The 22,034-nt window shown below is 38.2% G+C and overlaps 1 protein-coding gene across 1 annotated transcript in view; it reads right to left on the reverse strand.

Moving 5' to 3' along the window:
* Window positions 1-1,702: 1,702 nt before the first annotated feature.
* The window catches only part of LOC127660680 (endothelial PAS domain-containing protein 1-like), a 74,550-nt gene continuing 54,218 nt past the window's right edge, over window positions 1,703-22,034 (reverse strand). The window contains exons 8-16 of the mRNA XM_052151046.1: window positions 10,454-10,601; window positions 9,813-10,006; window positions 8,850-9,031; window positions 8,658-8,768; window positions 6,504-6,970; window positions 5,527-5,623; window positions 5,323-5,428; window positions 3,503-3,652; window positions 1,703-3,126 (exon numbers count right to left, since the gene is read on the reverse strand). Of these exons, the coding sequence (XP_052007006.1) occupies window positions 2,975-3,126; window positions 3,503-3,652; window positions 5,323-5,428; window positions 5,527-5,623; window positions 6,504-6,970; window positions 8,658-8,768; window positions 8,850-9,031; window positions 9,813-10,006; window positions 10,454-10,601 (1,607 nt within the window). The 3' untranslated portion in view covers window positions 1,703-2,974. The remainder of the gene's footprint in view (window positions 3,127-3,502; window positions 3,653-5,322; window positions 5,429-5,526; window positions 5,624-6,503; window positions 6,971-8,657; window positions 8,769-8,849; window positions 9,032-9,812; window positions 10,007-10,453; window positions 10,602-22,034) is intronic.

Below are 22,034 nucleotides of genomic sequence, written 5' to 3' on the forward strand. Positions count from 1 at the left end.
ATCAACAACTACAGTCCTTGTGACATAACTATATATTGTCACCAGCCAAAAAGGCCTTGTATGGTCATAACTAAACGTTTTAAGAAATAGTTTGGATATCAAAATGAATGTTTCAACTTTAAAGACAACCTCAAGGCAATTAAAATAGGTTGCTAAATGTTATAATATAATACCGTGTCTTAGCCAGACGCGACTTGTTAAAGTGACAAGCGATAAAAGGTATCTCTTGCATCAGTTTCTTTTTGTCGATTGTTTGTCTCCGATTTCTGTGAATACTCGCTAGCACCACCCATTGTGAACTCACATTAGTCCAAAATCCTACTCCTCATAACTGTACATGAAACATAAATTATGCTCTGATTGGCCAACATAGTCTCATGACAATTTATAATCATTTGTACAAGATGGCGAAATCGTATTACATATAACTTATCATTATATTTCTTATGAAAAGATATGACTTTTATTCCCATAAAGACCAACCAATCAACAAACAGAATTTCAAATCGATTCTATGCAGGCTAAAATTTTAGCGAGCCTCCAACACTTTATTTGAACAAAGGAAACATCAGTATACAAACTGCATACTCATTCCATTTCTATTTATGCAATACAAATGACTCATGTAAAATGCATATTAAAAGTAACTAGTTAATGTACTCTAATTACTTAAGTAATTAAGTAGTGAAGTAAAATTCTTGTAATCAGATTACAGTTACTGACTTTCAAATAACTGAATTACATTTTAAGTATATTATAGAGTTATGCAAATTTCTAATATCTTATTTATGTAGAATACATGAATTATGGCCCCGTAACGAGTTATTGTGAAGGAGCAATGTGAGGTGCTGAATGTACGACTTGTGTGTAACAATGAACAAGAAAGGAATATAGATATTATTTTTAATTTGTATAAAAGATGTGTTTTAGAAAGTAACTTAAAAGTAATTCGTTCTGTGATTACTTGTTCAATTAAGCAATTAGTAAAGTAATCTTATTTAAATTTTAGATAAATAAATGTAGTGGATTACAATTTTTAAGTAACTTACCCAACAATGCTCATGCATGTCAATAACCTGTAATACGCTTGTATCGTTCCAAACCCCGAATTTTTCATTTTTCCGTGGTACACTAAAGTTATTTTCCTATTAAATCATTGTTAGGTTCAGGGGTTGAAATAGGGGTTAAACTTAGAAAAAAATGTAATAACATTGTTCGTTGGTTTTTAATTTTCTCTATGGGAGTAAAAGTTGTACGATTTTGTATGAGCCAACTTGAACGAATCCATACAATTTCGGCATCTCATACAATTATTAATAGCTGTCATGAGTCCGGGTTGGATTGTCTGTGATTGTGAAACGTCACGCAGCAGTTTCGCGTTCGGTGTGGACAGACAAATTGCTTGTTGCTGGAAATTTTTTGAATTGCATCTGATTAGGACAGTAAAAAACGCATGTGGGTCAAACTGCTTTAAGCACCATCTTTAAACAATTGCAGGACATTTCTAGAATTAAAATACATTTTTAAGGATCCAATCAGCTACATAACAACAAAACCAGATTTTCTTTAAAAAATAAATAAAAACAATATATATATATATATATATATATATATATATATATATATATATATATATATATATATATATATATATATATATATATATATATATATATATATCTATCTATCTATCTATCTTCCCAATTTAAATTTTTAAATCAAACTTGACTGGCCTGCCAATAAACATTATTTGCATTTTCAGAAAAAATGCCACCAAAAAAGGACATGGGACAATACGACTATACGGACTCTGATTCACATCTACTGAGTAGACAAGACAAAGTACCAAGACAATAAAGCGCTACAACACATACATTTATCATCAAAGTAGAAATCTATAGTAGAAATCTCAGAGCATCTTCCTTTAAATATGTATTTTTACAGCTAAATTGACAAAAATATATGTATTTAGAGTGGTCTCCACACTAAGGCAATAAACAGAGTGACAGAACCACAGCAATGCCACTAAATGAACAAAAATAAGGCACAGAAGCCATGAATAACATGAAAGAAGTGGTCAGTGTGGAAAGCGGCTTATTGTGTCAGAGGTAGGAAAGTTAGAACATATGATAGAAAAGAGAACATTTAAAAACAAATAGCCTAGCTTACAGTAGATCATTTTTCATTTCTTTTTTTGTCTGGCATTAATAGATAGACCGAAAAACAAGAGCAGATATACTGCAAATAGCTAAACCAAAATAATCTGACAAGCAGAGAAATAGACCGCCAGCCAAAAACAACAATGCAACAGTTAGACTCCTCCAAAAATTCTGTATGTAACTGAAAAAAGGACATGTACATAAATTATAAAGATGTAGACAAGAATAATAGAATCAAAGCTACGTGTTTCAGTTAGGTGTGACTGTGAGAGATTGTGTCTGCATGTATAGTGGCCACAAAAAGTATTTCTCCACTTAATCCAGACTAAAGAGTGCATGAATGTCTTTGCATTAGAAAACAAAATAGAAAAAAGGGGCATTTATTTTAAAGAAAGAAACACTTTTCAAGCTACACATTTAACAAAAAGGTTTTAAATTATACAACAATAGATATCCTGTTAAAAACGAAAACAAACAGTATCTGGACGCTTTTTGTCCATGTGGTTACTCTGCTAAGACACTTGTGAGAACTTGAAGGCAACTGAAAATCACCTTGAGACCAGTTGGTTAAAAGATATTGCAAACATGCATGAGAAAAGTCAAATTTCTTTACAAGAAAAACTGTGGAAAATGTTTGCAATTATCTAATGCAATGACATTCATACTGTCCTGAACAGTTTTTTTAAATGTGGTTTTAATATCTAAATAATTTTTTAGGCTGGGATGTTTATTGTCACATTGGTGATGGTCAGATGACACCTTGGGTTGGGTTAAGAAGGACTACATTTCTGTGGGATAATAGTGAATACACTGGATTAAGTGGATTGGTCTAATGCCTTTAGGAGGTCACTGCCCTGCAGCAAATGCAGATTTCCTTGCAAGGGGATGTTGACCTCGCAGTCATAACGTGTCAGTTCAGGCAGAGAGTAGGTCTCAAAGGAGGGCCCGATGAGACGACTCGCAATTCCTACAAACACAAGTAGTTCTAAGAATCAGTATTCTGTATTCAACATCCTTCAGCATCTTCCAGTCCAAAAGTCTGAGGTCACACTTAAAATGCTTCTACTCTGCATTTAATTCAATTATTTTCATTACAAATTATATTATCAACACAACAAAGAGCATCTTGTGTGCTTCAATAAAAGCAAGGAAATCAGACCTTCTGTACAAAGGTTTTAATATGGTTAATGTCAAAAATAAGTTTATGACTGACCAGAAATATATAATATTTTGATATATGATATTTTAAATCATAGATTTTCAAAGTGGTCTCAGACGTTTGGACCCCAATGTAAAGTACATGTGCAGAAAAGTTTATGTATCAATCAACAATATAAGCTCACCATCCATTTTAGAGGAGGGCAGCATGTTGAACTCTCTGTAGTTACAACACTGTTGTCTGTAGCGTTTTGTAGCTTGGCCCGCCTGATTGCCTGGATACTGGATCTTCCTGTTCTGGTGGTCCATGCCTCCGTTATGGGCCATGCCTTTGTCTGAGTAAAAACAAATTTGATCATTAATTTAGTGACGTTGTCTGCAAAACAACTGCTAAAGGGCCTGACATACTTCACACAAAATCGAAGAATGAAAGGGTGACCTAGAGCTCCACCTACTTTGAGGCCGACATCTAATTCTGTTTATGATTTTCAGTCAGTCAACATATCGGCGTGCAGTTATTAGCGAGCTGGTAAAAATGCACCTTAAGCTGTATGATCGTTTGTGTAAAGACATTTTTCAAAACCATGTCATGCCATTTTTTTTGTTTAATTAGTCTACAAAAGGGTTCAAATCTATTCAAATACTCTTAAGTGCCCATTCACTCTTTTGATATGAATGCTGCTTCACTCATGTGCCATCTGCAGTGAAAGCCATTCACACATCTGCACAAAGTAAGATATCGCCTGAAGTCAGAAGTTTACATACACAGGTTGAAGTCATTAAAACTCACAAATGCAAATGGCTCTTCCAAATAGACAATGACCCCAAGCATACCTCCAAAGTTGAGGCAAAATAGCTCAAGGAAAAAGTTAAGATATTGGAGTGACCATCACAAAGCCCTGACCTCATTCCAATAGTAAATTTGAGGGGCTCTTAGCCGACCACCTGGAGCGGTCAGGGCCACTGCCAGGGGTGGAGGAGACACCTACTAGCCGCTAAAATATGCCGAGGTCAAGAGAGGACTGCCGACCATGTGCGGGCGGGACTTCTGGCCAACCGCGGCAGGGTGTTCTGTCTGCCAGGGGCCGGAGGACTGCCTCCGATCCACCCGGGGAGGCACAGCTATCGTCCACTAGAGGGTGGAGGAGTGGCCGAGGACCAAGCTACAGCGTATCAGAGAACCGGCAAGTAATTTTTTTTGTTATTCCGTATTTGCCTTTCCCTCTTTTTAAAATATTAGTATTGTTGTGGTGTTTCCCTCCCCTTGTTCCCTCCCAGATCCAGAAAGGCGGGATGACCAGCTGGCAGACGGGGCAGGAAGGGTGGGATGTACGTCATGCATCGTCAGCTAGGATGTCCTGGGATGTTGCTAGGGCGTTGCTATTGCGGTTGCTAGTGTGTTCTGGGTGAACGAGAGAGGAATGTGGTAGGGCGGAGGGCGGGGCTGGGCCGTGATGCTGCACATCCGACCCCTAATCAGGCTGATCAAGCCCGAGATGGATAAAGGTGACCAGAGACAACAGTTTGAGAGAGAGGGAACTACAGGCAGCTGCCCTGTATGTGTTTGTGTTTGTCTTTTTGTTTGAGTTAACCATTAAATATTATATATATTGTTAAGCCGATTCTCGCCTCCTCCTTTCCCAACATTTATCCTTTGTTACACTGAACTAAAACAGGGAATGTTTTCTACGATTACATGTCAGGAATTGTGAAAAACTGAGTTTAAATGTGTTTGGCTAAGGCACATGTAAACTTCTGACTTCAACTGTACCCCTCTTGTCATTAATTTGTCTGTATTCTGCACATTAACACTTTTATACACCGATCTTTGAAGTAGTATCAGTGTCACCATAACATACAATAACAGAGTGTAACCAGCGCATATTATGACTGGTGTTTAGCATGTTAGATGCTAGATGTTCTCTTCCGAAACCTTACATTATTTTTCCCCCATAATATTTGTGGTCTATCAGTGGCCATATGTGTAATAAAAGGGTCATGCTACCTGATAAAGAGTTAGTGCTCAGAGATTTCCTGTCCATGTCGGCACAGCTCTCATGCCTAAGTCTCTTCCACATAGTCTGTTGGGACTTAGTGAAGGGTGTCTCACCCTAAAACAGATAGAATACATTTACTTTAAGAGATGCAACACAATGTAGAAATCACTGGTCCATCCATAATGTATTTTTCAAGTTAAATATGAACAAACCATGGCCATCTGTGTAAATGAGCGCTTGAAACTGTTAGCGAGAGCAAGCGGAGCCGGACTCATCTCTCTGTAGCTCTGCGCAAAGTTGTCCATGAGTCTGTAAAAAAAATTGTGTTATCCAGAGCAAATACAAAGATCAAATATTACTTTCACAGTCTGGCCTGACTGTGCCTCCCTTTATTATCTGTTTGTCTCATCTGAATGATTTTTCTGTGTTTGCCTTGTCTCTCACACACTCTTGTGTCTTGCAGGTGTCACACTGAGTTTTGCCAGCTTCGGTTGCCTTGGCAATGATAATTACTCCAATCAGCTGATCATCCACAGCACCTGCTCTCCTAGATACCCCTCCCTCTATCAGCTCCCTTGGTCTTGAATCCTGTGCTGAATTGTTTTGTGTATTTGTTAGTGTGTCAGTCTGTTTCCTGAGTCTGTCGGTTTTGCTACATAATTTTTGGTCGGTTTTAGTATTTTACTAGTTCTGTATTCAGTTCACCTTTTCTCCATTGAGAGTGTTTTTGTATATATTTTGTCTTTTGCCTAATAAAGTTAATTTATGCCTCATCTCTGCAACAGGGTCCTCCTCCTCTGAGACAACTGTGACAATTATGCCACATGACCAAAAGCATGTGGACACTTGATCACCACATTAATATGTCAATTCAAAACAATAAGCAACATATAAGGAGATGTTAGTTTCAGTCATTCACCATTCACTTTGACTGAGGCTGTTATTATGCTTAATATCTCCTTTTGTGTTCTATGAAGAGAGATAAAGTCCTAAGGCTTTTAAATAACATGATGGTAAATAATCAGAACAGAATTTTCATTTTTGATTTGATTTGTCTTTAAGATATGACAACTAGAATTACTGAAAAGACAAACCCTTTAATTAGAGGCGTGTGTCCACATACTTTTGGCTATGAAGTGTTGTCACAAGAGAAACACGCTAACAAACACAGCATACAATGCAGAAATACCTTGGCAGATAATGTGGTATTTGATTTGCAGGCATGGTTTGGCAAGAATGTTTTGCAGCTAAAGGATCCATCATTCCAGCCTTGCTGTGTAATGGAGGGTCAGGTGGCCATTGCAAATTCTGACACCCTCCCATTAAAGAAAGTGGGGTGCTGGCTGGGTCATGGTAAGGAGGCATCTGCACAGGCCCATTACTGTAGGGTACGTTAGGCCATGACTCTACAGACCCTCCATTAATGGTCTGCTTTTCCCCTCCTGAACTAATGTTGGGCTGGAAATGAGCTGTTGAAGGAGAGCCCAAGGGTTGGAAGAGGCTGGCTATGTTGCTAAAGCTGTGCTGGCTTGTTCTCAGACCTCCAGTGGCCTCAGATGAAGACTCCTCTTGGCAGATGGGATTGAGCTGGAAGTCCTCACCATCCATGGGGATGTAGGGAGCCAGGGTCTCCAAGTCCAGATCACTTATATCAGTCTGAAAGGTATTGGAGAGGTCAGAGGTTAGCAAGACCAGATTCCACATTCAACACCTGATTCTGAGTACTTTTAATAAAGAAATCCTAATTTAAATTATAAATGTGACATTATATATAAAAGCTAATATAATCAATTGAAATTATTCTTGATCTTTTAAGATAACAGTTACTTAAACCATAAAAAACATTCACAACAAACATCCTCCCCAATCCAAAAAGACCATTTATTGAAATTAAGCTGCAAAAATGTAATTTTTCTAAACATTCTAATTTTTAACCTGAAACATTAACAAATGGCTGCCAACATTTAACAACATTTAGGGGTTAAGTATGCCTATTGACCTGTTTCAGTGATGCCACTTTTTCCTGGCAGTCACAATTTTTGTGACCATCAAAAGGAGGAAACTGTGGTGGTGAAACCTCAAAAAAATGCTTTTGATCCATGCTAAGTCCCAGGAAAGGTGTATTCAGTTCTGAAGTCAGCACAAATATTGCCAAATTTGACTTTTGAGGACTAAATATATTTTATCCACAATTCAACTCTGTACTCAGACGAGTCTGAGTATGACCAGCGAGTGCACATGCCAACCGGTACATCACCATAAACATCTTTCATTCAGAATATACAAATGTCTTTGTGTTGTTTTATGATCTGATTTGATCAAAATATTAGAAAACGTCTGAGATAATCTCATCTGTATGAATGTAAGAGCTGCATGTAACTCATGAAGAATGCACAGAAAGCAACTGAGGCAAATTAGTGAATAAGAATAATATGTTTATATTGTAGTTTGGTGGTCTGAATAAAGTCTGTGCTTCAAGATCTTATGATGTGTTGTTTATTGGCTAACATTAGTACATACACAATAAATATATACCATATATTCACATTATAGTGCTTTTTTATTCATTACAATGTGTTACAATTATCACATACCTTTATAAATCTGGGTGTTATGAATAGAATACACATTTCCAGTTTAATTGTATCCAAATCAATGTTGTTATAAACATAATTGAAGAGTGTATAGATAACAGACATGTCTGAATAAATGAACAAAGACCCACAAGTGTTTTTATTCGTGCTCTCCCCCTTCATCGCTGATTGACTTTGACGAAATGAAGCCATCTCACTTAAAAGATAAAACTTTTTTTTTAAAGAAAAATTAAACTTTTTCCGCATCCCACAGCGCACGCAGCACAATTAAAAAATATGGAATTTTTGTCACAAACATGGCGGCCTGGTGATGCAGTGACGTCACATGAAACAGGTGAATACAGTAATTCGAAACATAGTCCATCCAGTCACATTGAGGTAATAAGAATGAAGCAGGATTCATACAACTATTCCTAATAACAGAGGAAGTAACAAAAGTAAAAAGTGGTTTCCTAAACTGTGCTGTTCTCCTTTGTAGTACCTGCCACTTTGCAAATATGTCTTAAGACAGCTTTTAACAATGTCTGCAATTGTTTCATTCCAACCTTAACAATTAGTGCTGCACATTTTAGCGCTTTAAAAACATTTTATGTGGAACTTTAGGGGACAGCATTAAATAGTAAAAATGATATGACAACTTAATAATGTGATATCTGCTGCTTTATGATTTGCAGGAGTCAGTCATAGTATGAATGATATTAAAAATAAATCTAGATCAACAAAATATTACAGGTTAAATATCTTTTAACCTCTTGGTTGAAAGAAGATGTCTCTTGTGTGTCCAAGGAAAATAGCTTCTCGGTGATCTCCACCTTCAGGTCACTATCCACTCTGTTGTAGTAATCTTCTGGCCTGCTAGGCTATCCAACAGAGGTGAAACACCATGATCAGATCAGACATCAAAATATACAGTAAAGAGAAGATTTTGTAAGGCGGTTTACCGAAGAGCAACTGCTTATGCTGGGAGTAGCACTACTGTGAGGTGGAGCTTGAGGTACAGAGAAAGTGCTGGCCATCTTGGGCATGTCTGCAGCATAGCTTTGCTTGCGGACATCATGAATTGTGTGAGAGACAGGAGGAGCAATTGAGGAAACTTTGCTGTACATCCGGTGCTGGGGCTGACCTGAAGATAAGGAGAGTAAAGCCCAACTTACAAAAGGTCATGACTTGTATTAAAGGAAGCTAGTTGTGTTACAAAAAGTAACGATAAACCAATATATCAGCCAGGATGATTAACTGGTCGATATCTTGCCATTTTGTGATTATCGACATTGGCTCATAACCCTCAACATCAAGGCATGTGTTGAAGGAAGCTAAATGTGGCACAAAAAAGAAGCAATCAACCTATATATCTGACAGGATAATTAATTGGCTATTATCTAGCCATTTTGAGATTATCGACATTGGCTCATAACTCTTGGTATCTAGACTTGTATTGAAGGAACCTAGATGTATCACTTTAAAAGTAGCAAAAATCTGATCCATCGGCCAGGATGAATAAATAGGCTGATTTCTAACCATTTTCAGATTATAGACATTGGCCAATAACCATTGGTATCAAGACATGTATAGAAGCAAGCAAGATGTGTTTCTCACTCACACCTACAGTGAAATTTAGAGTCTCCAGTTTACTTAACCTGCATGTTTTTGGACTTGTGGGGGAAACCGGAGCACCTGGAGGAATCCCACACAGGGAGAACATGCAAACTCCCCACGGAAAGGCACAGTTTATTTGGGACTCAAACCCAGGATCTTCTTGCTTTGAGGTGACAATGCTAACCACTGCCATCTTTAAATATTATTATATATATTTCAGCAATCATCCATCTTGATCTCTTGGTATCGGAATTGGATATTGAAAAATCTGTCTCGGTTGACCAATACAAAAAGCAGGAAGCCCTTACCAAAGTCAAGCGAGATAATGGTGTCACCAGGTGTAGGTGCCAGCTGGGTGAGGTCTTCAGGTTCCTCTTTGAGTTTGATACATTTTTCACTGCCCAGGCCTTTGCTTGGACAGAAGAAACTGCTTAAGTGGTTAGGCTTGAACAGACACTCAGTCTGGTCCAAAGAGAAGACCATGGATTTCTCTTCAACGTCACTATGAAAAGAGAGCAAGATTTTACGTATGGCCTTTTGTGTATGTATACAGTATGCAGAACAGTGTAAAGAGACAGGAAAGTGGTCATATTTATCACGCCCACATGAATTATCCACTACGCCTGGCTCAAATGCATTTTAATTTATAAAGGAATAGTTCACTCAAAAATGATCATTTTGTCATTATTTACTCGACCACATTTTTCTACATCATATACTGTTATTTCCATGGAACACAAAGGATACATTTAGAAGAAACAAGGGCATCAAAGGACAGTTCATAGTGAACAATTTTCAAATGTTAAAAGGCTTTAAATTTTTGGGTGAACGATTGTTTTAAATTGCATTTTTTGCCCTTAATTGGATTACAAGCCTTGTTGAGAAGGGAATAGTGCAGACAGAGGTTCAAACTAATGAGAGGCTTTACCACCATTCATTTCTGCCTTACCTCAGCACGTAGTTCACGCACACAATGCACTGTGGCTGGGAGTTGCGACTATTGTAGATGACGGTGCCCTGGGTCTCCATCCACACATAGCCCCCATGCTTGGCCAACATCCGGTACTGACTGCTTACAGCCTGGCCTTTAGTGCACACTAGATGGGGAAGAGAACAGATTAAATTAAAAGACATTCTGAGAAGACAAAGTAGGGTGCAAAATCTATGATCACAAGTGATTTTCAATCTTGCATTTTTCCAAAACAAAAAAATAAATATTATTTGAGTGAAAATTTGAAGTGAAAAATGTACATGAATTTGAGAATTTCTTACATCAATTGTATTTGTTATGTCCAACGATTGTTTTAATGACAGCATATGTGGAAAACCTGATTATCATGTTATCCAGAATTATTTCAGAACGTTTTAATGTGCATCATGTTTCAATGAAAGTAAACAAATTTGACCTTTAGTTCAAAGGAAATTTGCTTTAATTTGATTACTGACCTTGAAATAGTATAGTTCACTGAACTATTCTGGGTGTGTGTGCACGTGTGTTTATTTGTGTGTGTGAACATTATACATTAAAAACATTATAAAATTAAATAATAATCAATATAATAATAAAAATCACTCCGTTATTCCAGGAGCACTTCATATCCATGTATACAAATTTGTGGAATCAGTCGATTAAAATGTTCAATCATGATTAATCGCATATTTTTGGTAGTTAATCGAGATTAATCGCAGATTTTAAAAGTGCTGAAAATTTACACTATATATAATTATTTTCTTGTCAAAATTCATTTATTTCCATCTTAGGAAAGAAAACAAAACAATATGTAGCAATATAATGCTTTATTAACATTTTTCAAACAAAATATAAAGACAATGCACAAAAATATCACCAATTCAAGTAACATGAAAAGTTTCCCCAGTCAAAAGTGGAGTTTGACCAATTTAAAAAACTAGTCTCCCCATAGGTTGCATTTTCATTGCAGTAGGTATTAAATCCCTTGAACTCTCATCCTCCACAATATTACTCAACCGGTAGACTGTGGCTTTCCGCTTTGTTACAGCAATCATGAAGCTGCGTTCATGATTTACATCAGGGCAGCAACACCAGTGTCAAGCACCACTTGGAACTCACCATGAAAAGTGCTTACAAACAAAAACATCTCATTCTGCATATTGTTGATAGTTAAGATTTGACATGCTTCTGTGGTATTTAAAATGAGTCTTACATAGGCTGAAACACACTTGATTTTCCCATCTGGGCTGGTTTTATATATCAATTAGAGTTTAGAGCTCTGTTCTCCATCATTTTATCACTGACAGGGACCCGCTGTCAGAGATTCTTTTATTTACTGAGATAACAACCTCCGCTGCCCTATCATAGGAAAGAGAGTTACTGTCAACTAGTGCGATATTTTTTAGCACCATGGTTACAACAGTATTGGCCATAGAATGTCTATGGGACCGCCGCGTATGCTCAAGCTTGTAGTCTCCTTTTGATAGAAGGGCTCTGGCGCTGTGGTGTATACATCAGTGTAATGACTCTGGACGGACAAATTTCAAAGGTTCCGCCCTCCACACAAGTGTTTATGCAGTAACGGTAAATGCGTTAATCTCGATTGAGAAAAATGTACGCGTTAAACTTTAATTAATCGCATGCGTTAATGTGTTAATTATGACAGCTCTAATACAAATACATAACCAGGGGCAGTACTAGGGTCTGTGGATATTCGAAGCCCAAAACTCTGTGGATATGTATGGGGCCATCTTTTCATTCAAATTCAGAATATAAGATAATACACGTTATAATAAAAGTTTAAATGTTTCATCTGTGAGGTGTTATTTATATAGTTTATTTACTTTATTTACTTAATATACTCTTAAAATATTACTAAAAAGTCTCGCTCATCTTACTAATTTGAATATACAGTATATTACTTAATATTAAAATATATTTATATATATTATCAGCTTGATACTTTTGACATAACCATATACTGTATCTATAAGAATATAGAAAAAAAATTCGGGGGTTAAGCCCACATTGTAGCCCACCCTTTGTGCTACCCATGTTCATAACTATGTATACAATGGCATTTTCTATAGCATTTGACAAAAATGTACTCTCTTTCTATTGTTTAATCCTCTGCTCTAGCTTGTAAAGTGGACCTAAAAATTTCTAAATGCTGCATTGTGGCTCTAATTACATTATGATTAAATAATCAGTCAAAATGTTCTCTCAATTATCTCTAAAACAACTGTTATTGAAGAAGAAGGGTCTTGGGTAGCTGTAACATAAACTGAGACAGACAGACAGACAGTCAGACTCATCGAGGGACATCTAACATAAGCATCAGGACAAACAGAGGGACGCAGACAATGAGGGCTTGCTGATCTGAGTTTTGACACTCTGTCTCTCTGGCTCTTTGGCTCTGGACTCAGTCCAGATCAGTCGTGGGAAAGCATTGCTTTTGGGTCATGCAGTTAATTCCCAGCATGTGCATGCTCTGCACTGCAGGAAGACCAAATTGACGTAGCAAATCTTGTGAGTGTCTACGCACAGCGAGAAAGGAAGTTGCATAAAGGCTGTTCTCTTAGGAGCCAGTGGCCTATGCATCTACATTATATCACGTCTGTATGAAGAGTGCTTCTGAATGTATACGCATGTACTCCCTGAGAAATATACAATCTTCAGAACTGTGTTTTGATGTATGGGAATGTTTATTTTCTCCGCTCCATTGATAAATGATGTGAATTCTTAGTAAAAGTTTATTCAAGTGCTTATAAGGAAAATGTCTATGAACACAGGTATATGAGAAAATACTGTATGTTACAAAGAGAAAAAGTCTTTGTGATTTTTAAAATAAACCTGTCAAAAGTGTTGTTTTTTTTTCATAACTTCTAAATTATTTAGCAATTTTATAAAGGAGTGTTGACAAGGGCTGTGTAGCACCAACAACATCACTACAATACACAGCATGATGCAGAGGCCCTGATACGTATTGCTATACAGGACTCATTTTGAACTGAATTTCTCTTTAGTACAGTAACAGTTGTTTATTTTAAACCGTATTACAGTATAGGCAAAACCTTCAATTTTACACCATTCAAAAACAATAAGGTCCAAGAAACTAAAATGAAAATAATGTTTTTAATAGTTTCAATTCCATTTTTGAAATGTGGATGTGATATTTCAATTGCTAATATCAAGAATTATCATTCAATATCATTATCATATCAAACTAGTAAATATTTAGTTATAGATATGTAGAATTCATATCCTGCATGCAATTTAATGCTGAAAGTTATTTTTACATGTCAGGATTACATATCGTGTTAGTCACATCTGGATACAAATGCGTGGGATTGCCTTTTTTTCTCCCCACAATTAATTATGACCTTCGTCAAACACTGTTGTGGAGCTGAGGGGGGTGGGGCCGGGTCGGAATATTGCGCGCCCGGTCCCCAATCGGCCTGATGAGGCGCACGAGGGATAAAGGCGGCCGGTGACGATGGTTCGAGAGAGAGAGAATTACGGGCATGTCCGTCATGTGTGTGTTTATGTTTGTACTTTTGGTTAAAGTTTGCATTAAATTATGATTTATGTTGACAAGCCGGTTCTCGCCTCCTCCTTGCCCATCCTTTAACTGTGTTACAACTGTAAAGTTAAATTTATCGTTGTGCTCCATGTTGTGCACTATTGGGGATGAAACCTGCAAAAATAATAAATAAACAAATACATTTATAAAAAATTTAATAAATCTATATATTTGGGCATAATAAATATATAAATAATTAAATGTGCAAGGAGATAATACATACATATTTAGACCTTTTTGCCAACTTTTTGTGTAAAACGTTTTAGTTATGCTAGCATCCCATCCGATTTGAATAGAGACATAAATCAATAAGGAAAGTCAGATCAGAATAGCCACTGTATTAGCAGCATATGGTATGAGCCTTCCCTTAATTATATACAGTATATAATGTTGACCTGAACCTAAGTTCTTTTAAGGCAAGTCAGGTAACGCCACAGACATAATTGGAGCACCATTCTGTTGATACAAGTAAAGCTCCTATATACTCAAATGTGGAAAAAAATAAATCTCCAAAACGGTTAGTCAAGATTACATTCAAATAACATTTATCAAATTTGCAATGGTAGCAAAAATTTAGCTTCTTTAGCTCAAATCAAGCAAAAAAACACTGTTTTTAAATAATGTACATACATTTTCTCACATTTTCAAAACACAATGTCTCTATCAAAAAGGTGATTGGCTCTTTCAAATGTAAGGCGGCACTATTGCCGCTATATTTAGCTTATGATTTCTGCCATTATGTATAAGTGGGCCATCTCATCCTCTTATGATGTCTATGCTTGAAGGTCATTAGAGCACATGTCCTTCTGTAACACCCACATTCAGACAATAGACGGATATATTATGTTAACAATTGTAACTTAAACGCAGTTTAGAAAACTAATTCCATCTGAACAGTGCTTCAGACAATAGAAAATATTCAGAAAATAGAGGTAGTTCAAACTCTCTCTCTGTCTCATAGAAATGCAGAGTCACAAGGCAGCCCCACTCTCTTTCTCTCAACAAGCCCAATCCAGATCAACACTTTTTCTCTCCTCTACACACTATGAAAAGACTCAAATTACATGTTAACGTCACTGTGGACAGAAGCCACTCCACTTCCAGCATCTGATTAGGGAGCAATCTGGGACACCTGGCCAGGCTGAGGAGCACCATCCATGCTCTTATCTCTTCTGTCACCCATAATGTAGTTCAAGATGTTCTAATGGCTGCCCAGGTCATCCCTAATAGAGAAAATCCAATAAGGCTCTTTTGAATCACATTCATAACTCAAACATTCATGCCAAATGCAATTTGTCTGAAATACAATTTGACCTGGGGACTGGCGACCTCAGTATATCGTTGTTTGCGGTGTGCAGACAGTCAGTGTTTGTGAACGTCACCAGATATTAAGTTTTACCTCTGCTTAGGAGAAGAGAGCGATAAACGAAAGCTAAAGGGCAATTAGGTTCGGGTGGCATGTTGATGGTATAAAGATGAGAAGACAATATGGCAGTTGTTTTTGTGAAATGCGACAGGTTCACTGACTTCAATTTCCGATATATTTTGGGTTATATACAGTTACAATCTTTCGACAACATCTTAGGCACACTATCGATTCCCACAAACAATAATTTTGACTAATTTTTTGTTGTTTTAACAACCTGATCACATGGGAAGTCAGCAAGTAACTTCTGAATCTTCCAGTAACCAGACATCGGCCCTATTCTGCAGAGTTAATAACAAGCATCATTCCCCATCAGACATGTTTGCATCAGTTCAAGAGTGTTAACCTTCTAAATGGCGCAACTAGAAGAGCATTCTGTCAGCAGCGTGGTGAACACAATGTTCCCATCCCACGTTGAAACCAGGAAGTTGCTGTATTCGCATAATCTGTGACAATTGCAAATCAGATTCCATTTTTCTTCTAACATAACATTTTTACTCCACTGTCGGTTAGGTTTAGGGTTGGGGTATGGAGGTAGAGTTAATAAAATATACATTTCTCTTTTTCTGTATTATAGCCTGTGCAGCTGAAAAAACAACTCGCTCCGCAACTTGCTTTTGGCGCCCCTCTGTGGACACTTCATCCAGAAATTTGTGCTCACATGTGTCCTCACATTCCTGCTTCAACCAAAGGGGGCAGTGCTTTGAATTTCAGTAAGTACTGACAAAATTTACCACAAGAAATGAAAGCATAAGCGATGTTTCTCACGAAGGACTCGTGGTAGCATTAAGTCATTCTTTCATTCAGTTCCAGCATCTCATCCTATCATGATCCAGTCTATGTCTCATAAGGCCCACAGCTGACTTCCTATAATCATACGATTCATGGCTTTCACCCAAGCACATGTGAGTTGAACACACAACCTGGCCACACGCTACTATGCCTCACTTTCAAAGCAACAGTCGCTTCAGGTTGGATTACACATTGTGGTGTGCTTACCGTAGGTACTTGCCCCTTAACTCTATTATTCTTTTGGGGGAACAATCATCAAAGCAACTATCTGGTTGTCTTTGGGGTCTAGGTTTTCCTTTATTACATTCTCAATGACCCATTCATCTATCCTTCCATTCCATCAATATTGCTTTTCAAATGGCAATGTTTGTTTACTAGGTGCTCTGGGCTCACTATAACATTAGTGGGTAGCACGTTCCACCTGCGTGCGTTGGGTCACGCGGCCGAGTTCAGTCTCACATGGCTCAACTACTTGCAACAGGATTTGCATACCTGACCGACTCTTGCACAGGAGATCAGGTTTCTATATGCATATAAATTGTTTATGTATAAGTATTTCAGTGTTTGGGTCAGATTTTTTTTCTTTAGTAAGATGTTGGTTCTTATGTGTTGATGGTAGCTCCTATAGCACATCAATCTCTGCAAAGTTACAAAAATCAAAGTACACCACAAATTGAGTTATTGACTCGCAAAAAAAAGAACAGATTCTGAACACCTGAAACGAGTCGTTAGTAATTCCAGACTTATTTCTTGTACTAACCTACATAATTTGGAAACAACAAACCCACCTCTGGTCTTCATTGGCTGCTCACAAACAACTTTGAACTGCCCTTAAACACTACACTAAGCGTTACAGCAATCACAACAGACTGGGACATCTGACCAATTAGAGCAAAGCAGGCTCTCTGAAAGGAGGCATTTCGAATGAATGCTTTAGAATGGATCATTGAACGAGTCGTTTTTGACACAAGAAAAACGTAATGATGCAATTTAAATGATGAGCAAATTAAAGTGTTTTTTTGACGTTGGATGCATGTAAATCTATTGTATGAGACTTTAAAAACTAAATTAGGCACGTTTAAAAACCATAATAGGTGCCCTTTAATGTTTATGTGTGCTTTCTCTCTTAAAGGAGAAGTAAGGTGCTGTGATCAAATTCAAGAAATAATCAAATTAAACAAGGTTTCCTTTTTTACATCACACAAATTTACATGTTTCTGCTGGTCAAAAATTTTTCTCCCAACTAATACTCTACCAAGATTGCTTCATTGCTTAAGTTTCAAAGCAGTTTGGTCATTTTGCTCTTTTCACTAATAATTTGTGTGCTCATAAAAAAAAAACTATAAATTATGTATTGCGTCTACATAGCTGAAAGGAGCCCAGACTTCGCAACTGCAAGTCTCCCTGCAACTGTGGCTTGTCTGTAGTGACTAAGAATCCCACAACACCACACATGGTGTTTTCTACTAGTCAAATAGGCAGCACAAATGTGCTGTCTAAATGCAGTAACTGCGGTGAATTAATTAAACTACACATTACGGTCCGCTCTCCTTTCTCCTCTCAAGCCTCGTTTATCCTTTACAAGTGTATTGCACAAACAACGCTTTTCCCTCCCTCATAAAACTGACTTGTTCTGTGTTGAAGGGTTGACCGTAAACGTTGGTAGAAACTAGAGATGCACCGATCGACCAGCCAGGGACCTGAATTAACCGATTTTCCGCATGCTCGGCCGGACCGGTGACCGGCCGGTCAGCCTCACGTCTTTCCGATTCCAAGCCTGTCCGTTTTGTTGCCAGCGGTGCAGGCAATAACGTCACAGCCGCATGTAAACATGTTATTGGCGTGGAAGATCTTCACTGTGAGTGAAGAATACATAAAGTTCGAAATGTGTAATAATTGTAAGGCCAAAGTAAACCGCGGGGGAACCACCACACTAAATTTCGGAACAACAAACCTAATTAGAGACTGGCTCGTTACAAGCCGCAACATAAAAAGGGGAGTCTGACAACAGGTCTTAGTAAACTCAAAAGAGAATTGTTTTATTGTCAGTAAGCATAAACCACCACAACCGTGGATGGTAACATGGGTCTAGGGTTAACAAAGGGAAAACATAGCATTAGCAAATAATATAACTATATCAAAACTTTACGCTACACGGTAAGAAAAGCACGAGGATAGATCGAAGAGATCTCACTGGGCCAGCCACTCCTAAGACATGGAGCTATCCCAATGAGCCCTTGAGCAAATTACACACAGCATTTTATAGCGATACTAATTATCAATTAGTAAGGGGAGAACCAATTAAATCACACGACTCAGGGACGTCACACCTCCCACTCCAAAAGGAGGTTCCCCTGGAGAACCAACAAGACAGACAAAAATAATCATTGCACACATACAAATACATACAAACCTATTGTTATACATGCGAATGTACAATAACATCGATACTTATCTCCTTGTTTTCCACTCCATTTCGCTCTCAGAATCCTGGGCCCTAGGACATCAGAGAGGGGAAAGGAGAGAACAAACAAACAAAAACACCCACCACTAATGGGTCTTCTTATATCCGTGAGAGAGCATCAGCGATGATGTTATCTCTGCCACGGATGTGTTTAATATCCAAGTGAAAAGGTTGTAAGATAAGGCTCCATCTCATTATTCTTTGGTTTTTACCACGCATCCGATCCAGGAAAGTCAAAGGATTATGGTCAGTGTACACAGTAATGGGACCATAAAGTGAACTCAAGTATACTTCAAAATGTTGAACGGCTAAAACAAGAGCTAAAGCCTCTTTTTCTACCGTTGAATATACTTGTTGGTGTCAATTGAACTTCTTTGAAAAGTAACTGACCGGATGCTCAATGTCGTTGGAGTCTTTTTGTAACAGAACAGCGCCAGCACCATAAGCACTAGCGTCAACCGCAAGCAGAAAAGGTTTCTCGAGTTCGAGTAACTAATACGGGTGCATTCGCCAACAGAGATTTGGCATTCTCGAAGGCATACTGACATTGTTCTGTCCATTTAAAGGGTTTCTTGGGGCTTAGTAAATCAGTCAACGGGGAAACTATATCCGCAAAGTTCTGACAGAAGCCTCTATAGTAACCCACCATCCCAAGAAATCGTCGCAACTCACGACGGGTAGTTGGTATGGGAAAACTACAGACAGACTCTACTTTCGCGTGGATCGGTTTTACACAACCCCGGCCAATTACCTTACCCAAATAAGTCACAGTGGCCTTTCCGAACTCACACTTGGGTTTAGGTTTATTGTCAGATTGGCTTTCACTAGACGTTCAAAAAGTTTTCGAATCTGACAAAGGTGTTCAGACCACGAAGAACTATATAGGACCACATCATCGAGGTACGCTTCACATCCTTTTAGTCCGGCCAACACGTGATTGATCAGCCGCTGAAACGTAGCGGGAGCATTTCTTACCCCGAAAGGCATAACAGTGTATTGCAGGAAGTTATCGGGTGTAACAAATGCAGAAAGTTCCTTAGCGCGAGATGTTAGAGGAACTTGCCAGTATCCTTTCAGAAGATCAAATTTGCTGATGAATTGTGCAGAGCCAACACGGTCAACACAATCATCGATTCTAGGCAAAGGATAACAGTCAGGTTTTGTTAAGGCATTTAGCTTCCTGTAGTCAGTACAAAAACGATACGAATTATCAGGCTTGCTCACTAAAATACACGGAGAGCTCCAAGAACTAAAACTGGGCTCTGCGAAGTTATGAGCAAGTAAATACTCCACTTCTTTTTGGAGTAATTTTCTTTTGATAGGATTTACCCGATATGCATGTTGCTTTACTGGTTGAGCTACACCAACATCAATGTCATGCTCAACGACGTGAGTTCGAGTCGAACATCAGAAAAGAGAGAGAGAAACGAACTTACCAACTTTATTATATCGGTCTTCTCTGATTCGGACAGATGAGACAAATGGTAAGCAAAATTAGCAAGGATTTCCGAGTTATTAAGTCGTCCTTCCACTTCTCCCCGAGAAGGACCTTTCATCTCCTCTGGACTGTCAGCAATCTCTTCAGTTGTTTCTAAAACACTTGGCTCAACCATTTCAGTAGTTGTTACCATAACAACAGACAAATAGGGTACGGGATTCACGTACGGTTTCAATAAATTAATGTGACAAACCTGTATTTTCTTTCGCCGTTCTGGCGTGTTTAACACATAGTTATTATTGGAGAGGCACTTCGCAATCATATAGGGTCCAGCAAACCTAGCCTGAAAAGGACTTGTCAACACAGGTAACAATGCCAGCACTTGATCACCAGTTTGAAATTTTCTGGACTTTACTTTGCGATGAAACAACCTCTGCATTTTCAGCTTGAGACTTACCTAGTTTTCAGTAGAGCAATAGCTCTGGCTTCATAGAGTCGATAACTGAAAACTACTTACGTAATCTAAAACGTTTTCGGAGGTTCGGAAGTTGTCCACTCATCTGCCAAGACAGCAATAGGACCCTTAACAATGTGTCCAAACACTAACTCATTAGGGCTAAAGCCTACGCTCTCTTGCACGACCTCACCGAATAGACAGTAACAACCACGGAAGTCCTTCCTCCCAGTCACAATCCAGTTCAACACAATAAGATCTCAAAAGTGACTTAAGAGTCTGATGGAATCTCTCTAGCGCTCCCTGACTCTGAGGGTGATAAGCACTTGCGATATTGTGTTTGATTTTTAGTTGTCGCATAACTTTAGAAAAGTGTCGAGACATGAAGTTCGAGCCTTGATCAGATTGTATAATTTTTGGAATGCCAAAAATAGACATGAAACTTGATAAAGCCTTTAGAATAGCTCTAGTAGTAATCGATCTAAGAGGATAAGCTGCAGGATAACGTGTAGACTGACACATTACCGTAAGTAAATAAGCATTTCCACTCTTAGATCGTGGTAAAGGACCAACACAATCGATAATCAAGTGTTCAAAAGGGGTGGTAACTGCAGCAATAGGCTGTAAAGGAGCTGGTGGAACTTTTTGATTCGGCTTTCCAGTCATTTGACAAGTATGGCATGACCGAACGTAGTTACCCACATCTCTCTTGATTCTAGGCCAATAAAATTTCCTTAGAACCCTATCACAGGTTTTTCGTACCCCCATGTGACCTGCAATGCCTTGGTGTGATAGCTGTAAGATGGGTTGGCGAAAACTAAGAGGAACTACAATTTGGATCCTCGGTTCGAGTGAAAAATCAGAGCTCATAGGTTGATGTTTACACAGCAAACCATCTTGGAGAAAATAGAAAGGAGATGACGTTTTATCCCCCACTTCTCGGATTAAAGAGAATAATTCCCGAAGTGTATCATCTGACTGCTGCGCTTTAATAAGGTCATCTCGAGTCACACTATAAAGTGGAGACATAGAACAAGTGTCAACATGGTCATCACCAATACACAGACTTTCAAATATGGAATCGGACTTATCCATTTTACGATCCACAACAGACTGCAACTCATTCTTAGAGACCACATTTTCAGCTTCAGGACACACTGTACTAAGTTCTGGCTGAGAATCATTTTCAGAAACCATAAAAGTATCAGAAAGAACACTTTCCACTTCATCTGGCATATTTTTATTTGCCATCGCTCGAAGTTATTGCACAGGCGGGAAATAAATCAGGACGGTCAGAAGACGCAACCCACTTCTCTACAGTAGAACCTACTATGGGTGGAACCCCAGCATCTATCTTTTCCCAGACCTTTCCCCGGCTAAATCATTTCCGAGTATAAACGTGA

This window comes from Xyrauchen texanus, chromosome 20 (genome assembly GCF_025860055.1).
Source record: "Xyrauchen texanus isolate HMW12.3.18 chromosome 20, RBS_HiC_50CHRs, whole genome shotgun sequence".
Lineage (NCBI taxonomy): Eukaryota > Metazoa > Chordata > Actinopteri > Cypriniformes > Catostomidae > Xyrauchen > Xyrauchen texanus.